Genomic DNA, 21,290 nt, shown 5'->3' with positions numbered 1-21,290 from the left:
CATTGTGCCTTGCTTCCATACAAACTTATCCTTTTGCATCGAGGCCGTTATGTATGCAGGCGGGAATCAAATATGTAAACTGACATGATCAAAATTTAGCAAAATCAATTTTCTTATCAAGAATTTTATTACTCTTCAACTTTTCGGGTCATAAAATATAAAAAATTCAATTACGTTGTCATATAAATGCTTGCTTTTCATATGAGGCCTTAGATGAAGAAAAGCTCAAAAAATACGTACGAGGTTCAAATTTAATACTTTGATTCTTGCGATAAATTAATAGTATGGATCAATTTTCAATATAAAATAATCAATAGTAGAACTTTTCGCCACATAATGACTTACTTTTTATAGGAACAATGGAAATGTGCTCAAAAAATTGGCCGATCCGATACATAACCTTAACAATTAATTTAGCAATTCGAATTGGTCAGTCGTGAAATCAATGACCTTTTTCCCCTTCTTCTTTCCTTTCCAACATTAAAATCATTTCTTAAGACTTCCGTTTACAAAGCATTCGTAAGTGACGCTTTCACGGTCCCACATATTTCTTTTTCTCCCATATTTATTTTTATTGGTAAATAATTATATACTTGGCCAAGTCCAAGAACAGATATATAGAGCGACATAGGAAAGAAAGAGTTCCGGGATAGTTTACAGCTGATGTAAACTGTTAAGGCCGATTAAATGAATTATCGCAATTTTCTACTAGCGCGAAATCAAGACAGAGTCTTTATCTATCAAATATCGCATATAGATAGTGCAATACCAGCGATTTAAGGACAATACCACATCTAAACTTTTGCCCAGATATGTGTAGAAAAAGTTTGATCATTCGATGAAAACAGTCTCGGTTGCTGATATGAAAATACCGCAAGTAAGAAAAAATCGTTGTCTTTATTTAATTCTATCATTTGGATATTCGAAATTCGCGACAGTAAAAACATATAATCCGCTTGAAGATTTGAAGAGTTGTCTAGGTGTCATATTTACGTGGCTTCAAGCCTAAATGCAGGCCATCTTGTAATTGATAAGATACATACGCAAATGGCTTGGGTGGGTCGCCAAAGGGCAATATTTCGTATTCCAACAGTATTCTAATCAGGGTGCATTTTATTTCCACCATACCAAATTTTGGTCCAATGCAACCACGTGGACCAGCAGAAAATGGTGCATAAGCATATTCAGGAATTTTGTTGATATTCTCGTCATTAAAACGTTCCGGATTAAATTGCTTAGGTTCTGGAAAATATTCCGGATTTTCATTGGACCTTATCGGGCAAATAAGTAGCGCAGTGCCACCAGGTATAATTTTACCATCTAACAAATCGATAACAGTAAAACAGTAAAAAAAATATCATCAGTAAGTATACTATACCAGCCACTATATCCTCGTCGAATACACGTCCATAGAAAGGTACGGTCGGATATACACGTAAAGTTTCTTTTATTACGCATTCCAAATATTTCAATTTGCTCAAATCCTCCATAGTAATCGAGCGTTCTCTATCAGTTCCGTAAAGAGAAAAAATCTCTAGGAAAGCCTTTTGCTGTGCATCCGGATGCCGCGAGAGAAGGTACAACACGTAGCACAAAGTATGAGCAGAGGTGTCGGAACCAGCCATGACTATGGTGAAAATTTCATCTTGTATAACATCATCGCTTACAGGCTTGCCATCAATCGAACTTGTAAGCAGAATCTCAAGAAAATTTTGACGCTTCCGATCCAACACTTTGTCGTCATTATCTGCAAATATTTTAAATAATAATAACATGAGACATACAGTTTTAATAATAATTATATATAAGGTCAGGTTTATGTTCAACGTGCAGTTGTCTGATTAGCGAGCCTCAGCTGTCGGTGAAAGAAAGAACGGATCTCGGACGAATAAAAATGCGAATGGGGGTGTAATTGATTCGGACTAATATCCTGCATGTTTTACGGTGAACACAATAGGACTACTTTGCTTACACTCCATTATCGTTATTTGCCTATGCTCACAGACTCTCAAAGGCGTGTGGAGGATCCAAAAAAGCAATCAAGTCAGAACATTATATTTACCTATTTCTACCAGGCTTTATATCAACAAATTTTATAGCGCGTCGAATATACTATTACTTGTCTATTATGGGTGTCGTTGTTGTTATTGTTGTAAGTGATCCGTAGTCCTTTCTAAAGAATATGTATATGAAGCCTTAGCCACATGGACGAACAGATTTAAAAGAGCACACAATCCTGCAATGATAAAGAACATATGCACTCTGCCGCGTCTCCGATACATATGTTGGGTCAATAAAAAAGAGCAAAAATAGTTCTAATATATAATAGATTCGTTTTTCGATAACAACAAGTGTAGAGAAAAACGGCGTATGATCGTAGCAGAATGGGAAACATTTTGCGCGTGAGTATCTGCCAAAAATAGTACATACACACACTCCATTTACACCTCTTACACATTACGATATCGAACTTTACTGCCATGACAAGAGGTTTTTGGAAACGATATCGAACTTTACTGTCATGATAAGGGGCTTTTTATAGATTATGGTTTTAGTTTGGCGTTAGAAGATTTTTAAAATATTAACAAAATACTTTCACTTTACCTCCAGCTTGCGTTGCATTTTTGTGTCGCTCCTCGAGCTCTTGTCTTTTTGTTTTAATTATTTTTGCATGGAAATCGCGTATGTAGGCGGTAGCTGCACTTGATTTCTTAAAATTACGATAGGCGAGTATATAATAAGCAAAACGCGGAAGCAACCAAGGTTTGGTCAGACGTTCCGATTCGTTAAATATGAAACTATAAAAGCAGTTGATGCTATGAATAATGAAGGATATCTGAATGGTTGAAAAGAATTTACTCTTGTGTAGCAGAGGTATATTTCCGAAAGTCTAAATCATTAGGATCCGATTTAAAGCCCATAGCGGTTTCAAAGATGATACACAAAGTCATGTCGGCAATAAATGGAAATATGTCAAATGTGGATTTCCCATCCGCATGTTGCTGTAGTCGCTGGACCAGCGCGCGACTATGTTCATCGAATACCTTTGTAAAGCTTTCAATCAGTTTGATATGAAAAGCTGGATTAAGCATTTTACGTCTCACACGCCATTCCTCACCGCAAGCAACTATAAGTCCGGTGCCAATTACCTCCTTAAGGACGGAAGTGCAAACGTACGGTTTGCTTACTGCGTCTCTCATGATCACTTTGTAGTAATTTGCATCCGCAACCATTAAAATACTAAACGGTCCTATCCATGCATGGTATACATTACCAAAACGTTCGAATAAATTCTTGAAACGGATCGGAAACTCTGAAATCATTTGTACGCAGCGAGCATATGTGTATCTAAGTAATTTAGTCTAAGCGATTAAGTGAAACTTACCGGTACGGCTTAGACCTGCAAACAGAAGAAGATCACCTAATAGCGGTAGTGTCAATGGAGGTCTAGCGATCCCTTGGCTTGAAAACTTACGGGCTACACTTCTCATGTGAAGATAATGCCATACCAATAATGTGATTAAACCAATAATTACTAAAATCGCGATCATAATAATTTAAAATAGAGGTGTGATCGCCTACTTAGCTGTATTATGATATATATATATATATGTATCTGTGGAGAGTCAAGAAATGAATGAAAAAGATTTACAATCACACTAATAATGCTGATCTATAATAATCTTATAAGTGCTAAGTTTAGTCATAGCTCAACTAGTAAGCACTTTATGCATTCACATCACGATGAGTGTTCTTTTTCATTTTTTGCCATTTGTACAGCCTAGCATTAAGCCAGAGACGATAGTTGAACTGCGATTTTGTGTTTTCATAATTTCGAAATTGAACGAACATTGGAGTCAACTAATCAGTCAGGTTTAGTCTGAAGATATCATAACAGCTCTTATTGTTAATAATTCGTTAAAATCATTTTTTGTCATAATTTCTTTTTACATTTATGCAAAAAAGTCGCGAGCGTTTTGTGGGGCGAAACGAAGAAAAGTTTGATTTCGTCTGTCCCCTTTCATCCAACATCTTTTCATCAAGTTTAAAAAAAACAATTATTTCGATAATTTGCTCGCATGAGAGAAATTCAACAAAGACTATGCAGAACGGTATAGACGGACGAAACTAAACATTAATTGCCACGTTTAGTCATTGATTTTTGCCATAAAATATTCAAAAATTAAATCTCGCTACCGTACAGAGACCTACTAGTCTTCTAAGGCGTTGTTTAATGGGCGAGGTTGGCAAAATAGATTAACGTGGTCCAAATTTGATACGGTAAGTGCATATATTAAATTGGTATTTTGGATCAACTTTTAGCGTAACAGATTAAAAACTGGATTTTGTTGCTTATTTCGTATGAAAAGGGGTTCAATAAATAATCCTTTCTCATCCATACGTTTCTACATTTTTTGAAATCTACATTTTTGAAATGAATGAAAACCTTTTTATTGAATAAGTTTTCAAAATATGTATATATGGGTCGAAAGAGATCGCAGAAACGATACGATGGAGCATATTGTCGATGGGGTTAATCTCTGGTTCGGCAGGCATGGCGGTATATCAAATTGAAGCTTATACATTGAACACAAAAATGCAAGGACAAGCGTCGCGCGAACAAGTTCCGAAACCGCTTATGATGAGTGACGTTAGAAAAAATTTAATACATCTCGAGTTCTTCCTTGGTGTTGCATACATCTGAGCGAATTTGAAATACCTAATATACCAAGTTGCAAGGAATTTTCGTTATATTTCAGTAATCGTACATACACAACAATACAGAAGTCCGTTAATTCCGAATTAATGTCGGCTTCTTCTGGTGTTCTGCAAGACAGACCACTTCAATCTCTTATATTCTCTCTCCATTCTATCATTTTTCGATTGCACAATTTTAATGTTTGCAGACAATGTCAAGCCATTCTATTCTATTCATAGCGTAATCGATGTAAAAAAAAAAAAAAAAAAGAAGAAAGAGAAAGAGAAAGACGCGTTTTAAAGATATCTTCTTCGTTTATCTTGTCTCAGGCTTGCTTCCATTCCATCATCCATTCCTATTAATTCATTAAAAGTTCAGTAGACTTTTGACATTTGGAAAACGGAAAGAACAGCCAATGCAAAGAGCGATCTCGTTATGGGCTATTTTTCCAAAAAAAATTATTACCGAAAATAAGATGTTATTAGTAAGCGGTTTGTTTTTTTTTTTTTTTATATATAGTCTAGTGGGTAAATTTAAATAGACGATTATACGTATGAAATATGAGTGACATATATATGTTTGTATATAAAGATACATAATACTCATATTTATAGTGATAAATTTACTATATATGATATAATATTTGTCAATATAAAAAGTCAAAGTTCGAATCCAACATTGACAGGCGCAAGTTAGTCAAGGTACGTACGTATATATGTGAAAAAAATAAAAATAAAAATAAATTAAAAATACAAATTTCTCAATATTAAAAAAAAAAAAATCGCGAACTCACAATTTCGTACTCAGCCTATGTAAATTTCGTGCAAAACTAAAGTAATTGATAAGCGAAAAACATCTTTATATACACGTAGATGCGTTAATAGGTAAGCATATCTCTGTATTGAGAATCTTTAATAATCCGTTCGTTTAGCTTTGCACTTGATGATAAGATTCATTTGTTACCGTGTTGCCCGCCTGCTTGCCCGGCTGTCTCGTTTTCACATTTTTGATCTTGTTCTATGACCTTTGTACGCATATGTTCAGTTTTCAAAGTATTATGTCCTTCCTTTTCTCGCCTTTGTTTTTGCTTTCAGTAAGATGTGATCATTTATTGACTATATATATATATGAGTTTAGATGAACGCCCAAGGCAATCTCACCCTCTTATGCTGCAATATTGCGATTAAATATTTATGCAAGAAGCATAGACACACACGTAAACATTATTGTATTTGTTATTTGACACGTGGACACACAATTTGCTTGATAATCTGTCGGATTTTGCGCCATAGCCATTATCTCTAATCCTACTCTGTTGATATTTTGTTTTGTGTTTTTTTTGTTTTTTTGTTTTTTTATTTTTCGAAAATCCTTTCGATGATTTCAAGTGCGTTAATTCAATTTACAATTTTGAATATCTATTACACTAATTAGATTATTTGATTGATTAATTAAATATTGATTGATTAATTGATTAAGTGTGTACATGTATTATACGCAATATATTAAATGATGTAAATTCTCATTAAATAAACTTTATATCTTATTGCTCTTCGGATGTAAACATATATCATTATATATATTCGATAACTCAGTCTTTGGCTAAACTCTGTTAAGTATACCTTATGTGATGTTATATTCTTAGCATCGATATAATAACAGCACCTTCTATGCTATATTGTAATTATGATATCGAACGCCTTCCAATTATACAACAAGTTGTCTTTATTCATTTTTTTTTTTTTTTTTTTTTGAATTAATTCGCCACATTTCAATTATACTTATCTATACTCTATTCAACTTAGCGATAGGAATTTTATATGGTTTTAGACCATCGAAAAATATAATATTTTATTTGTATAATAGAAAAGTTTCGCGAGAAAAACAAAAAAAAAATAAATAAAAATAAATAAATAAATAAATTAATACGAAAGAGTTGCCAAGAGTTCTAGTAAATTTGATGCGAATATATGCAACGCTGAGAATGTTTTAATTTACGTTTCCTTCAATCAATCGATTCCGAATAATTTGCTTGAAGAAAGAAAGATAGATGGAAAGGTTTACAGGTTTGTCTGCCGTAGTTTCTAGGTAATGAGCAAGTAATCAATTTTTTCTTTTTTTTTTTTCTGGAAAGTAACGGCGATCTCAGCTTACGTGGTACGTGGTAGGCGTATCTTTCCATCCTTTTGACCCATTCTTAAGACCAACTGACGTGTGTAGCAACTTTTAATGTTTCTTCTTAATTTAAATTCGTCAGCTGTATTTTCGCAACAGGGCGTGTGTTGAAACCAGATATTACCCAGATGGACAGACGGTCAGTTGATTGCTTCAATCATTTTAGAATTTACGGATTCTTGCAAGTTTCATTCTCACTGTTGCAAACGTTTGACAAAATGAATATTAGCTTGTACCGATGATAGGTATAAAAATCGATCTAAGCATGAATGCATTTTCCTTAGAGGCGAAAGTAAATTAATTACTTTGATGGGCATCTAATATTCTGTTCATCTTTCGATCGATTTTTGCTTTTCTTCTTAGTCGCTGCTTACTGTGCCGATCAAAATTGTGATTGCTTTTATAATATAACGAATCATAAAAATTTCAGATATATATATATATTTTAGGAGATATCAAAATATATTCGAGATTGAAGCAATTAATTGCTTAATTGCTGTTTTAAATTAAACTGCAATATTAAGCGATTAGTAGAAGTTTCTTTACCGTAGGAAAAGAATAATAAAATCGTATGTAATTTATGCGTACGTTGAGTAGACGCTAATCTTCATTTAATTATTGTTATGGTTCAGTTGATTTTTAGAACACGACCGCCCGACCAACTATACGAAATCGTAAACAAGTTCAAATTGTTTGTATATTCGTATATCGTTGCACGTAAATGTTAATTATAATAATATTAAGCGCAACGTTAAGACCCGTTTAGAAGAAGGAGATAAAACAAATCGCATACAATGAGCATTCTTAGCATTAATAGATTTTTCATGCATACATATATGCATACCGATGTCGTATACACATATAAACAAAAACAGACGTCAACATAACATAGCATTGCTGTAGTAAACGCCTTAAAATTATTTAAGCATTTATCCATATAACTGAAGCAGTTAAGCATTTAAGATGTTAAGCAGTTAAGCGGTTAAGCAGTTAATTTAAAAATTTGCGCTCATTAATAAACACATATTATCATAGTAAGAAATAGGTAGGTGAGGAGCGAAGGAAGAGACAAAAGGGAGATTGAGAAATTTTAGAGTTAACAGCAAACAGCGAAAATATTCATTTGCTTTTCTCTCTGCCTCTCTTACTCAGTTATTTAATTTGCGACAGTGAAAGGAGGAAAACTATAGAAAACAAGACAACGGAGTAAGAAATTAATTATATTGCTAAACTTTCCAATTGCCATTGAAGCAGACAACGAACATATCCCGATTTGATGATAGCGTTTGTAAGATCAATATAAAAATATAATTCCTATACGGATAGCTATATCACTTGTCGTATACGGTATATTAAGTTTGTGCGGACGTACGTAACATCCAGATGGGGTATAAGATAGATCCGCTTTCGATTATATCGATCATTTCAAAGTCATCTTTTGAATCAGTATCATTTTCTGCTAAGCTTGTCAATTCGTCTGTCCGTTTGTCTGTCTGAATCTGCTCAAACTTTTTTTTTCTGTTTAACGTAGAGGTCGCAATAATCAACATATTTTGATGAAATTTCGTACACTGACTCAAAGTCCGACTCCTATCTGAAATCGTTCCGATCGATCCCTACTCCTGCTCCTCTAATGTCGTTTTTTGAAAAGTCGTTTTATGGGGAAAATGCAATTTTCAATATTTCTGGAGAAAAGTCGCTCGATAATAATATTTTGGCATTTTAAATTTTACGCTGGTTGTGGCAATTTTTTGAACCCCCTCTCATATAACCGCTGTTACCAAAATTGAATCTTTATGTGATAAAAACATGAATCCCTTGTTAATGTTTTGTGAGAACAATTTATTCATGGTAATAATATGACATAAAAATGATGTGGACCTAATTTGAACTACGTGGGTCTATATGTTGGACCGCATTCAATATAAGATATCTCGTAAATAGTCATCCCTTTAGACGACAGTTAAACTTTAAATACTTTATGATCACCATCGGTTCATAGTTTTATAGTTAAGCGAGAATAGAGGACTAAGAAACTCTGCTAAATAGCTTTATGACATGAAAGCGATTTTAATACGAAGGATCTTGTCTTGTCTTGAGCTTGATGTCAAGTATCTTGTCTTTAGTTATGAATTTAATCGATGTGGCTTATTCGCTAGAAAGGGTCAATAATAAATAATAAAAACAAATCGGGTTCTATTACTTGACCTCGTTTTCAATTGGTTGGTGTTCACTATCATCAGCGAACTGAAGAGCAGTTGTTTTTTTTTTTGTTTTTACATTGAAATCCAGTTGCTCGTGTAAACTACGATTGTTACGTTGCAAACATATATATAAACTAATGTCATAATAGAAAGAAAACAATGCCGGGCTGAGAGCATAGACCAAAAGTCGTCTCATTAATTATCGTTAAATATTAACTTCTCGTACGAATAGGAAAATTCGCGCAAGTCGAACGAAGCGCCCGGTTGTTAGCGGTCAATTTCGCGTATTAAAAAATAATTTTATTGTCTACAGAAGATGTAAAAGAAATATGCATCAATAATGCATTATGCTTGAAAGACATTAACAATTTCGCTTGTGCTTCTTATGCACAAAATTATGCACGTTATAGCATTAGGCATAAGTAACATATGGAGATTTTTTTTTTATTAATTTTTTTTGCTTTACTGTAGCTTACACCATTCAAAATTACTTAGACTCATTTCCTGAACTGATTTACATTTCTTTTTCTCTCTCTCTCTCTCTCTCTCACTGTCACTTACTCTCTCTCTCTCTCTCTCTCTCTCTCTCTCTCTCTTTGTGGCTGTCTATTTGACGTCTGTCCGTTAAATTTTATGTTCAACCCATCTGATACACTGGCACATGATTTAATTCAAGGACGAACGAGAACGTTTTTGAAAATAGATTTTATTGGGCCACTTTTACGATAACTTCTCACATACTTATATATTTTGGAAAGTTCATTATATGAAAAAAACTTTGCTTGTTTCTAAAATCCGTGGCAATGATTTGTTTAAGTGAAAAATTAAAATCGGATGGGCGAACATTTTGAATCCCCCTCTGCCCCGTCCCCCCCTCTCATATAACCCAAGCAAACTTAGCCCCCTTTAGAGTTGCTTCCTTTTAGAGTTGTGTTTTTTAAAAAAAAAAGTTGCAAAAGAAAAATATAAACAGCTGTTAGAAAATGAATTATTATTAAAAAAATATTGTAAATTGAAAAAAAAAAATAAAGTGTGGCCGAAATTACATTTGGGAATTGTAAAGAAAAAGCTTTAAAAAAATGACTCCCTTGGAAGTGCAATTTTTTTTTTGTTTTTTTTCAATATCAAGCTAAATCAATTAATTTATTATTTTAAAGTCTAACACACAAATTCTACATAATTTTCTGCTCGTTTCATTTTGCACGCTTGCTATTGTTTACCATATGTATGCATTTGTTTATACGAAACAAATAAGCGTCAATCTGGCTCTCATCGTTTACCTTTCTCTCAGTTATTAATGCACTATTATCGAAAATTTGAGGCGAAGTATTGGAAAGCTGGCGACGATGGCATCAGATTAGCCTCTGGGCGATAATCAATTATCTCCTAAAAAAAAAAAAAAAAACCAGGCGATAATCACAGTGATAATCGCCTGTTTATATGATTACCCCCATGGTATGATTGATATGATTACATTTTAAAGTCGTGTCACGAATGTGCCATCACTGTTCAGTTATTCATATTGGCATCGCTAATTAGGGCTAATGAAATGGTGGTGGTGAGTTCTCGACTCATTTATATTCATGATAATAAAAAGTAAAAATTTAAAACAAAATAAACAACAATACGGAATAAAAAGTTTGTACGGTCACAGCAACACTATCGTCACTCGCGATTAAGGAATTATCGTTTCGGACTGGCAGACAAAAAAATTTTGCCCTCCCTCCCGCACTGTTCCATTACTTTCTTCTGCAAATAATTGATACGATATATCGATGTCAAAATTTGCGTAGAATATTCCCGTTTGCATTACAGGGTGTATTAAGTTTGGGCGAACGTATGTAACGCCCAGAAGTGTTTAGGATAGAGCCGCCATTTATTATACCTGATGTCTGTTCATGTATTTTTGCGTTTAATCTATGGGTCGAAATTCTCAAGGTAATGTGATTAAATTTGTTACAGTGATAAGCTTCGATCCGAGGACAAAAGCTAGTGAAAACTGTTCGGATCGGTCCACTTTCTCGACCAGTTTTCATATAATGCCTTGTTTAGAAAAGCCGTCCTATGGAAAGAAATTAAAATATTCTGCCGAGTAATAGCATTTCGATATTCTAGATTGGTATGACAGATTTCATTCGGCTGGGACAATTTGTTGAACCCCACCTCATATAACCGGATCTTTCTAAGGTAAAAAGATATAATTTTTCATATTTCATAGTAAAAATTAGTTCATAATAGTCAGTTGAGGGAGAAGTGAACATTAAGAAATTTGAACAACGTAGGTCTATGCTGTGGATATCACCGCCTATTAGCATTCTCAGGAAATGTAAACCACTTTATCTGCCAGCATTCTCAGGAAATGTAAACCACTTTATCTGCCAAAAAGAGCTAATTCTTAATGTTTTCTAATGAAAATTTGTTCAAGATAGTAAATTGACATCAAAACTAAATGGACTAAATTGGAAGGACATGAATCTATTTCCTGGACTTCACTCCATATATAGTAAACCCTTCACATAAAAGGTGTAACTTTTAATATTTTACGATGAAAATTTGATCCTTCATGTAATTTACAAAAAAAAAAAAGGAACAGTAGGGAATTCGGATCACATAGACTCTGATATATGTACGGGTTAACATGAAAAATAACCTCTTATATGGAGAGAAAGTCTAATTTGAATTGATCTGGGAAATAATAAAATTTTTGAGAAGTAAATGAAGTTTACTAAATTTGGATCAGGTCATGTGATGTTTTGGACTTCCTCCAATATGCGGGCTTTCATGAAAATAATGTGTCATTTTTGATATGCTCTTGTCCAAATGAGCGAATAACTATATTAGACGAAGTGGTCTAGGTTTTCTAACGGTAGGTCTTGCCCGACAATAATGTTCCTGCTGATTTATATGTAATTTTATCGCTTTCCTAAGTTAAGAACCCTACCCTATTTTAATGCCAAATTCATATTCAGGAGTTTGGTTGTCACATACTTTTTTGCTTGAGAATACGAAATTTGACACAAAGTGACGATAAAGCAACGATAATTTGTTTTAACGATGGCAGCGTAGAGTCGAGAAATGTGTCCATATGTGATTAAAGATAATATATAATAATTTGCTTTGACCGATTTGTAGTTTCTTAATATGACATTAAACAGTAGAAGAGCAGACCGGAAGAGCCTAAAACATGATAATTAATGATAATTAATTTTTTAGTTTTTTTTTTTAAATTCCCAAATGACGTAGGTAGTGTGACAGTTTAAGTTAAATAATGTGACTTTGAAATCGTTTGCCCTCTATTTCATCCTTGCAAGGTATACCACGATCATTAAATCTGAGGAATTTTTTTTCTTTTTCGTTTTATTTTTTCAATCATTCGCGAGGTGTCCCCTATACGTACAGTACGGTGACGATCAGCAAGAAGTGAGACAGGTGAAAGAGAAATAGATAGATGGCCACAGCCTAATGGGCGTGTGTTCACTTGGTCAATTTTATGCCTTTATCAACAGAGCTGCAATCAAAGTAAAAACTTTACCGCTCTGGAATTTGAACCCGCGAACATTGGCTTATTAGCTTCGATTCTTACCGTCTCTGGTATGCATGTGAATGTGTTCGAATATCCAGAAAATTGCTAGTGTTCATTGTTCATTGTGACGTCCGGATCAAAAATAAGTGTCGGAGCCAAACAGAAATCAAGAAAGCATTAAAGCTTCGGTCCTTTAGAACTTAACTTATATTTCAAAGGAAAAATGTTTTTTTTTTTTTTTTGGCTTTGCCTTTCTTTATTTTTATTGTTTTATGTGAAACGAGTGCTATTTACGTGTCCCAGGCTGTGTGTATAGAACGCATCTCAGTTTATGTTCTTATCGCATAACACTGCTGATATAAGCGACAGCTATTGAAAAGTTCGATTTAAACTAAACAACTGCTTGCTTAGCTTTCAACCCTTTAACTAATGAACGGTAGTTCAGTTGTCTGTTCTACTTCCGTCTATTCGCTGTCACCATAATCCTTGATGCGGCTGAGTAACGTAAAGGGGGCAGTAGCGATAGCATTATTCGTCTCTAAATTGAAACATAATTATTTGTTAGCCCGTGTGCTACGTGCTTGCATGACTTTGCTTTCCTCTCCGTCTATCATAAAATTCAAATTTGCTTAAATTTTGTAGAATTTCATTAAAATTTTTGCGACAAATCTGAACGGAAAAATGTGCTATCCTTGACCAGACAATAGCCTGTACCAGGAATAATATGTAAGATTATATAAGTGGTTTTTTTGTTTTTTGTTTTACTTTCCGAAAGCGAACGGATTGATTGCGCAAATTAGAAATCGAAATCTTCAAATTGGTTTTTAATGACTTCAAAAGCTAATTAACGAGCCTCAAAAGGTGTTGATCCCTTAAATGTCTTTCTTTAGTAAAATGCAAAATACACAATAGCGGACTTGTCCTTCGCATTGTGTTTATATATATTGCAGGGTGAGGTAAGGGGGTTGAAGCTCTTTGTCACATATGGCTACCGATGGCATCTACCCTAGCGTTAATGTAAAATAAATAAGTAAAACTTCGAAAAAAAGATGGCAAAGTGTATAGTGTTTGTCTTATAGCGTAAGGGCGCGGTTTATCTAACTTGCTGCCATTCCTAACGTATAAAGACATTGTGTTTGCTTTTTTCTTGTTTTAAACTCAAAGATTATTTAATTTCGTATATGTAGAGGAGGCAGTGTTTTGTGGTGGCTTAAGGTGAATACCTAACGCGTGGGTTCTTTGAGCATAAACCGCCCGCCACTTCGCTTAAAGTGCCAGAAAAGGTTGACCATTAAATCCAATCAATGAAATATACGAGGACTCTCTGGCACTGTATTATTTATAGCATTCAAAGCTTTGACTTAACTACAGCCACCACAATACCGGATGCAACCAAAGGTCGTGCGCACCAGTGAGAACGGTGAGTCCTGCACATACAACCTACTATTACTTTTACGTCGACATCCCCAAAGGGTTCCAATGCAATATTCTTTCCGGGACATATGCGACTTAGTTGTGAGTGGCCTTTCTGACTCCTCTGGTGCTCTAATTTATCTTGGAAGGCTTTTAACATTATTTTAGCTGGTCACAGTCATTCTAACCTTTAGAACTAAGTCCTTTCTCAAGATATGTAAGTCGGCAGCAAAACACTGACACGGCGCCATTCTGTTACAGCAGCTACTACTTCCCAGTGCTATATAAACAAATTGGTCCTGGTTCAGTTAATTCTTTATGGCTGCCATACGAAAATACATTTAGCGAAAAGAAATGCCCTTTTATAGAGAAAAGAATAATTCCCGCTGTGTATCTCCTCTAACAATCTATAGGAAAAACCCATTCCATATATATGATATATGCCAGATAATTTAGACCTGAAGCCCCCTTAGTTGAGAGTCTTTTGACCGTCATCCGGGTGGGAGCATGAACAGATGACACAGGTATCACATCCCACATTTCGGTACATCTATGTCCTCCTTCCTTAGGTCACTGCAAAATTTTCACCTTTCCATGCGTAAGTATTAGTGTACGTATCATAATTTTTTGAAATTTTTGTTATAGATCGAGCACCGTACGCAAAAACAAAAAAAACCCTAAAGATAGGAAACGTTACGTTTGCTGCTTAATTTATAGGATAGGGTCGGTGAATTGTGGCGAGAAATTAATAACTGAAACGATACAATTTCGGAAGTACAAGTAACAACGATGTAGATCGCATTGTAGAAGCATTAACATCGACATGTAAAGCTGAATATTTAATGTAGTCCTTATTAGGTAACCTCTCCTTAACTGTTATGAACTGCATGAGCCATCGTTAGAGAGCGCTGCCGAACATAATTGATATAATTAAGGCTAACAGCATTAAATACCATACAATAAAACTGACGCAAGAAACTTGAACTGAGTTAAATTGAAATATGATACCCTTCCCCGCTGTATTCTCCTATTGCTTCCGATGTTGAGCCCTTTAAAATAGACCTTGCTTATAAACAGCTTAAGCAAATTTTCAGAATCAATATATGGAAGTCGTTTACGCCGGTATATAAAAAGTCTCTCCTTTCTACATAACCAGATCGGTTTACAATTTCAGCGATTTCGTGGTGCGACGACGCGATGAAAAATTTTTTGTTGTGGATAAAAAAAAAAAAAAAAAAACATTTTTATATGATTTTGAATACGTACCTAAAAAAACCGAATAAATTATCTTGATGTCGCGTACACTTGTACGCACACACAACGTAGCGCATCATAGAGCGTTACAGAAACTTGGGTAGAAGACGACACGACAACACAACATTTGAAAAGCCAGTAATGCGACAACAACACCAACAAACAGTGGTCACAATCCGCTGCTTTTGTCGTTGCTGCTGCCGTTATTTTTGTTGTTATTCTTGTTATTGTTGTTATTCTTATTATTATTATTATTATTATTATTGCAGATTTCATACAACAACTTCTCGTGGCATTGTAGCCTGCGATGCTCTTATACGTGTATATATGTTATTGCGCGGTGTAACGTACAATCCTAGCGCAACGCGAAACAATGTTATACTTATACTTCTACTTAAGTATATGTCGTCAATGGTATTTCAAAAGCCAATATTGTGGTTCTTTGGTTTATTACAACGTCGTTGAGAACAGCAGAGGTAGCAGTGGTGGCTTACACGGTTAGGACAAGCAAACAAAGACATTGTGGTTGCTTTTATAGAAGTGCCATCATCAGCGCTTTTGTACGCGTTTTCCACAAGCAGAGTAGAGGTGTGAGTCCATGTGAACCGTTTATCTTATGAAATAATTATTGCTTTCGTTTCTTACTTGAAAAAATATGTGTAATTTTCAATTTCGAATATTATTTAATATCGTTATCTTCGCTGAGTTTAATATACATTCATATACGAACACAATTTGGTCGCATAGACACTTTAATCCTTACATACATATATATCTATACACTTCGTTTGTATATGCGGAAGCACAACTTGTTATCTTTAATCATTAAAATATTTAAACTGACGGTTCTTTGTGCGATTCGAACATGAAAGAAAGATGTTCTGATCTAACATACGCGCATTTACAGGCGCGTTAACGGTGCTTAAGAATTATTTTCCCGTTTAGATGTAACCCTTTCTGTCCCTCTCTCTCTCTCTCTCTCTCTCTCTCTCTCTCTCTCTCTTGCATATTGCAAGTCGCCATCTTTAAGAAATTTTAATGAAATTTGATATACAATCACATTTCTTGGCCCAATACGTAAAACTATTAAGAAAGTATTGGATTGCTACATATTTACTATTGCTTCTCCCACTTGCATACAGCGGCTTTGTTTTGGTAAGCCATTGCAAATCGACGCAAAGTAAGTAAACCTTACTCACCTGCAACGTCTAAGCATGTTTTTCATTTTTTTTTTTTTAATATTTAACTATTTTTCTTTCTTTATTCCTTATACAAATTTTGAAAATTTATTTAGAATAAGGCAGTAGTGTTTTTGTAAATAGCATTCAAGATTGTGCACTGCAATTTGAATAATACCTGTCACTTGCTATATGCTCCTTGAAATCGCCTGGAAAAATAATTTTCCCCTTGACTCTTACTCATCACGGTTATTGTCAATCGAATGTTTTGATATGTGTAGAGACTGGAAAAAACTAATTTAAACAAAGAACATTTTTCGTTGGTATATAATTCGTTGGTGAAATGTCAGCAATCGCGGTAAAATACTCTTATCACCATTTTCTTGTTCTATCGCTGAAGATGAAGATGAGAGGAAAAAATTTTGAAGGGACTTCTATTAGAATTCAATCGGTATGTATATTAAATCGCTGAGTAATCTTTGCAAACGAAATTAAAATTTCTTCAATGTCTTTTCACACTTTTCAAAGAGAAAGTTTAACAGAAAAAAACAAGACCTTAACTAACGCATACATTAATCTGGTTGATTCACTTACTACTATGACTGATGAAAATTTAAAAAAAAATTAAATTCAATCTCTTTATTATTCCAAATCTATTTAGTCGCCGCCAAAGTAATCTCCCTCAAATACTGTACACTTATGTCAGTGGTGTTTCGAATTTTCGAAACAATTTTTGCAATCGATTTCCCGAATGGCCTTCAAAGTTTTCTGCGATTCAATTTGTATCTCCTCAGTTGAAAGAAAAAATTTGATACAATATTTCTTGATATATCCCAGGACAATTATCGTTACATCTGTTGAAATGTGTGATTACGCGCAGCCAGGGATGGATGTTATGTGTTACGTGAAATGCGTTTACCCATCACTCAGCGGCCATTTCCTATACGTATATATGGTGACAGTTAAAAGAAGTGGTCTGAGAGTGACGCAGTTTGATTGCTATCTGGGATCGATAAGTGTTACGCCTTTCCCGGTCCAACGTCCCCTATAGCTCAACTATTGGTCACACACTCCTACCAGATTGTTGGATTTGAGCTTGGACATGCCGATTTGATAGTCGGGCTTCTTATCCACCAAGCGGTAACGAGCTGGAAAGTATTATCACTTATTAAAAAAAAAAAAAAAAAAAAAATGCGTATCACTATAAAATGATCTTCCTTTCCCCTTTTTTTCCCTTTAGCCTTTTGGTGTTGTTGGTGATCAAAGAAGACTTTATTCATGTAGAAAGTTTTGATTACAGGAAGCGTGAGGGTAAAGTGCTCAACTAGTCAAGCAACCATTTATTAACATAAAACAATGATGCAACATTTATAAAATACTTAGAATGACAAAAATCTTGAAGCGGTAAGGATGAGAGAACGTGCCATAAAAGTCCGCAATAAGTTAAAATCAAACAAAGAAGAAATTCCAAGAAAATGTAGAAAACTCTCCGATAAAAAAATTTCTCGCATTTCGCATCACATCGATTACAATCTGTATCGTCATCATTAGCATGCCAGGCAAGTCAAACATTATCACAACATTGTATCAAAAGCCGCTTTAATAACATTTGCATTGTGCTGTCGCATTTTCATTTCGTGCAAATTCACAAAGAAACGCAAGACAAGTTTCATTGACAGAGGAGGTGATCAGTGCGTTTCCACTTGGCAAACTAGTGCAGTTGAGAGTGACGAAAGTTAAGCAATGATTATGATTTCACCTCTATACGGTAAGCATTCATTTTTCAATTAAGACGATTGCTGTAACAGCTTCGTGCATCTCGCCCAACCCATGATTCCAGGTTGGTATTTTGAAAACGTTATTGAGTTTAATTTAAAGCTAGAAGTTTATAAAGATCAAAACTATTTCGTGCCGTAAATTATCCGAATAGATATGCGATCTTCTAACCGGTTTCGTTTATAGCAACTTACTTATTATAAACTGGCTCACGGACAATCTAGATATGGCCCGGGGCACATTTGTTTTGTTTGTGCTTAAGTGGCAGTGACTTGTGAAAGATCCAATCTTTTTAATCGCACTAAAAATCTAGAGTTTGTCCCGTATCTGGATACGTTTCATTTAGCTTTCAGTAGTCAAGCAAGGTCAGCTTCTGCTGCTCCGTGCTTTCCGTGCTCTTTAGCTTACCCTTTTATCTCGAACTAATAATTTCATAATGGCTACCGACTTAATGGGCTTTAATATTTTGCGTATAATTTTAATTGTTAACGCCTTTCATGACGTCATTATTATCTCTATTGCTTTTACCTATAATGCACAAATTTTAGACAATGTCTTTACCAAGATCTTTAAACTTTGACTTCTTACTAAATTGTTATATGAATGCACATCTCCACATTGAGATCTAAAGTCGGAGAAACTTTTCGGCTGTGTGTGCGCTTGGTCGTCATTTGTGCGAAATAGGCCAAAAATATTTCATCACTTTCATGCATTAAAAAAAAATTTATACAAAGGAGAAATCCTGGTCTGCCGAAAGGCAACTTTTAGAAAACAAAATTACTGACTAAAAGGATCAGCGAATCGAATGGTTTGTGGCCGTAACAAGTTTTTAAACAAGTCATTGATTAATGAGTTTTCCAACATATAAAGAGTGAATGATATATAGAAAGGCGTATGCAATGCCTTTTGCAGAACAAATCTGAACGATACAATGACTTCTTAGAGCAGATGTGCTTATCACATTTGTGTTTTTGTGCGGGAACATACATAATAATTCTTAAAACGGGTAAAGGGATAGTCAACGTTCCTATCTGACGAGCAAAACGGGAAGACTATTAACGCGGCTCACTCGATTTGAGTCGAGTGCGACAGTAAATGCTATGATTTGTGAGACTTGAAACTTTTATGAACCACCACCACGGATAAGAAATTCAACTTTTGAATGGCGATTTTTTGATCAGTGGCCATCAAGTACCTACCTGATCGTACGGTAATCGCACGTGTTAAGAGGTAATGTTAGTTGGAAAGAAACAATTATTAAATTTTAATCTTCTGTTGATCAACCAGTTAAAGCCTCTTGTCAATCTTGAGTTTGGACCGAAATCCCCCCTATCTAACATTGTAATCAAAATCATAGGTATTTCAACCGAAAACTGGGTCAATTTACTCATATTACACGCGATGGTACCTGTTTTACCGTTATATGGAAAGTCGAAACAAATCGCTATCAGCAATGCAATCTTATGATCTGCAAGATTCCCTAATATTTAGCGGATAAGTACATATTCACCCTCGACCGTAGCAGTACCCAATCCGTTATCCATACATTCCCCAAAGCGATTTCGCAGACAGAGCTTCATTGATAAGATGAAGAAGAGGATTGCGGAGAAGAGCAGTTCAAAAAGACTACCTAAGTCGGCACAGTAACAGTTCTTGCCTTTTCTGTTTTAACACGATATTCTTTGTAAAAAAATATACTGTTTCTAGTAAAATAATGTAAAAATCATTTCTCTATCTACTGTGATAAACATATATATATATATACGAAGGTATGAAGTGCATAAAAATAGAATATTATCATAGAGAGCTTTGACGAACATTATGAAAGAAGAGGAAATGCAAAGAGGGAGAATAAACGAATGCAGGCTGCCGGGCATAAAGACCAACCAACCAACATAGAGGCAGACAGGCTAACATAATATTTACGTACAAGTAATTGTATATATGTGTTTACAATTTATATACACCTATATATATATGTGGATATGAATACATACATACATGCATGCATGCATGCATATTGAAATTCACAAAACCTGAGTTGAACATGCTTATGAAGTTAAAATACTTGTATCCTCTATTTATGCATATATGCTGGGCATGCAATACAGTATAGACTCGGTTGTATGTGAAAATGTATGTGCTTTAGTCAGTTAGTTTATGATGTGTATCTGAGTATATGTATGTGTATGTGTATGTGTATGTGTATATATGTGTGTATGTGTGTATGTGTATGTGTGTGTGTGTGTGTGTGTGTGTGTGTGTGTGTGTATTGATATGTAAATAGTGATATGTGTACATGCAAACATATCCATAAGTATGTCAATCGGTTTATTTTGTGGCTGACTGTTTGTAATTTGAATGAATGATTATGATATGTGCTTTGCTACTATATTCGCACACATCCATTTATTCATATACATGCGTGTATGCATGTATATATATATATATGTTTGTGTGTGTGCAAATTTATACATGCGTACATACAAATATACATTTTGATTGCTTTGCTTTCGGGTACATTTTAAGTGGCATCGTACGCTCGCTATGCTACGTTATGGGGTGAGAAATTTTTGTTCCGCATCAAAAGGAAAACTGATGAAATAAAATGATAAGCACTTGTAGACAAGAGTGTGAGGTGCCACTTTGTAATAGACAAACATATATGCACGCATCGAAACATATCAGATATGTGTATCTATCTGTACATGCATTGAGAAGATTACCATTTCTTCACTTTTTGTTTATTTATTTATTTATTTTTTTATTTTTTTTTTTTTTCATTACAATCGATTATAAGCAGAATGTTCGTGTATTCCTATATAAGAGTAAAAAAGGCACGAGTTGGTGACATTGACTATCATTATTGTTTATGGACGAGAGAAGAGTGAGTATATATATATATATCCGATAAAATGTTGAAAAATTTACTCAAGTTTTAAAAAATTATAAATAAATTATCGAACCGTGACTTGAGAGATTGATGTTTAAATCGAAAAAAAATGATTGCATAAGTTCGTAGCTACTATTCACAAAAATGCCAACACATTTTTCTCAAATTTAAAATA

The 21,290-nt window shown here is 34.4% G+C and overlaps 1 protein-coding gene across 3 annotated transcripts; it reads right to left on the bottom strand.

Moving 5' to 3' along the window:
• Positions 1-878: 878 nt before the first annotated feature.
• On the bottom strand, positions 879-6,584 carry LOC119642704 (probable cytochrome P450 4d14). 3 transcript variants are annotated; one of them, XM_038041958.1, is made up of 6 exons: positions 6,322-6,584; positions 3,386-3,616; positions 2,860-3,313; positions 2,605-2,798; positions 1,379-1,747; positions 879-1,320 (listed from the first exon to the last, which is right to left on the bottom strand). In XM_038041958.1, the coding sequence occupies exons 2-6, from the start codon at positions 3,549-3,551 to the stop codon at positions 977-979; spliced, it is 1,527 nt and encodes a 508-aa protein (XP_037897886.1). In that variant the 5' UTR covers positions 3,552-3,616; positions 6,322-6,584; the 3' UTR covers positions 879-976. The 3 variants fall into 3 exon arrangements, with proteins under 3 accessions (XP_037897886.1, XP_037897902.1, XP_037897897.1); XM_038041974.1 differs by lacking the exon at positions 6,322-6,584 and adding an exon at positions 5,860-6,314; XM_038041969.1 differs by lacking the exon at positions 6,322-6,584 and adding an exon at positions 5,493-5,840.
• Between the last annotated feature and the right edge of the window lie 14,706 nt (positions 6,585-21,290).

The sequence above is a fragment of the Glossina fuscipes genome, unplaced genomic scaffold (genome assembly GCF_014805625.2).
Source record: "Glossina fuscipes isolate IAEA_lab_2018 unplaced genomic scaffold, Yale_Gfus_2 0, whole genome shotgun sequence".
NCBI lineage: Eukaryota > Metazoa > Arthropoda > Insecta > Diptera > Glossinidae > Glossina > Glossina fuscipes.
The sequence above is the reverse complement of the archived record's forward strand: the minus strand, read 5'-3'. Positions and strand labels throughout refer to the sequence as shown.

Bases quoted from the DNA above. Each gene is read 5' to 3' on its own strand.
- LOC119642704 (XM_038041958.1), bottom strand. From the start codon at position 3,551: ATGATCGCGATTTTAGTAATTATTGGTTTAATCACATTATTGGTATGG. The intron at 2,799-2,859 runs GTAAATTCTTTT...CTGCTTTTATAG, and splicing joins TATACCTCTGCTACACAAGA to TTTCATATTTAACGAATCGG. The intron at 1,321-1,378 runs GTATAGTATACT...TCGATTTGTTAG, and splicing joins CGACGAGGATATAGTGGCTG to ATGGTAAAATTATACCTGGT.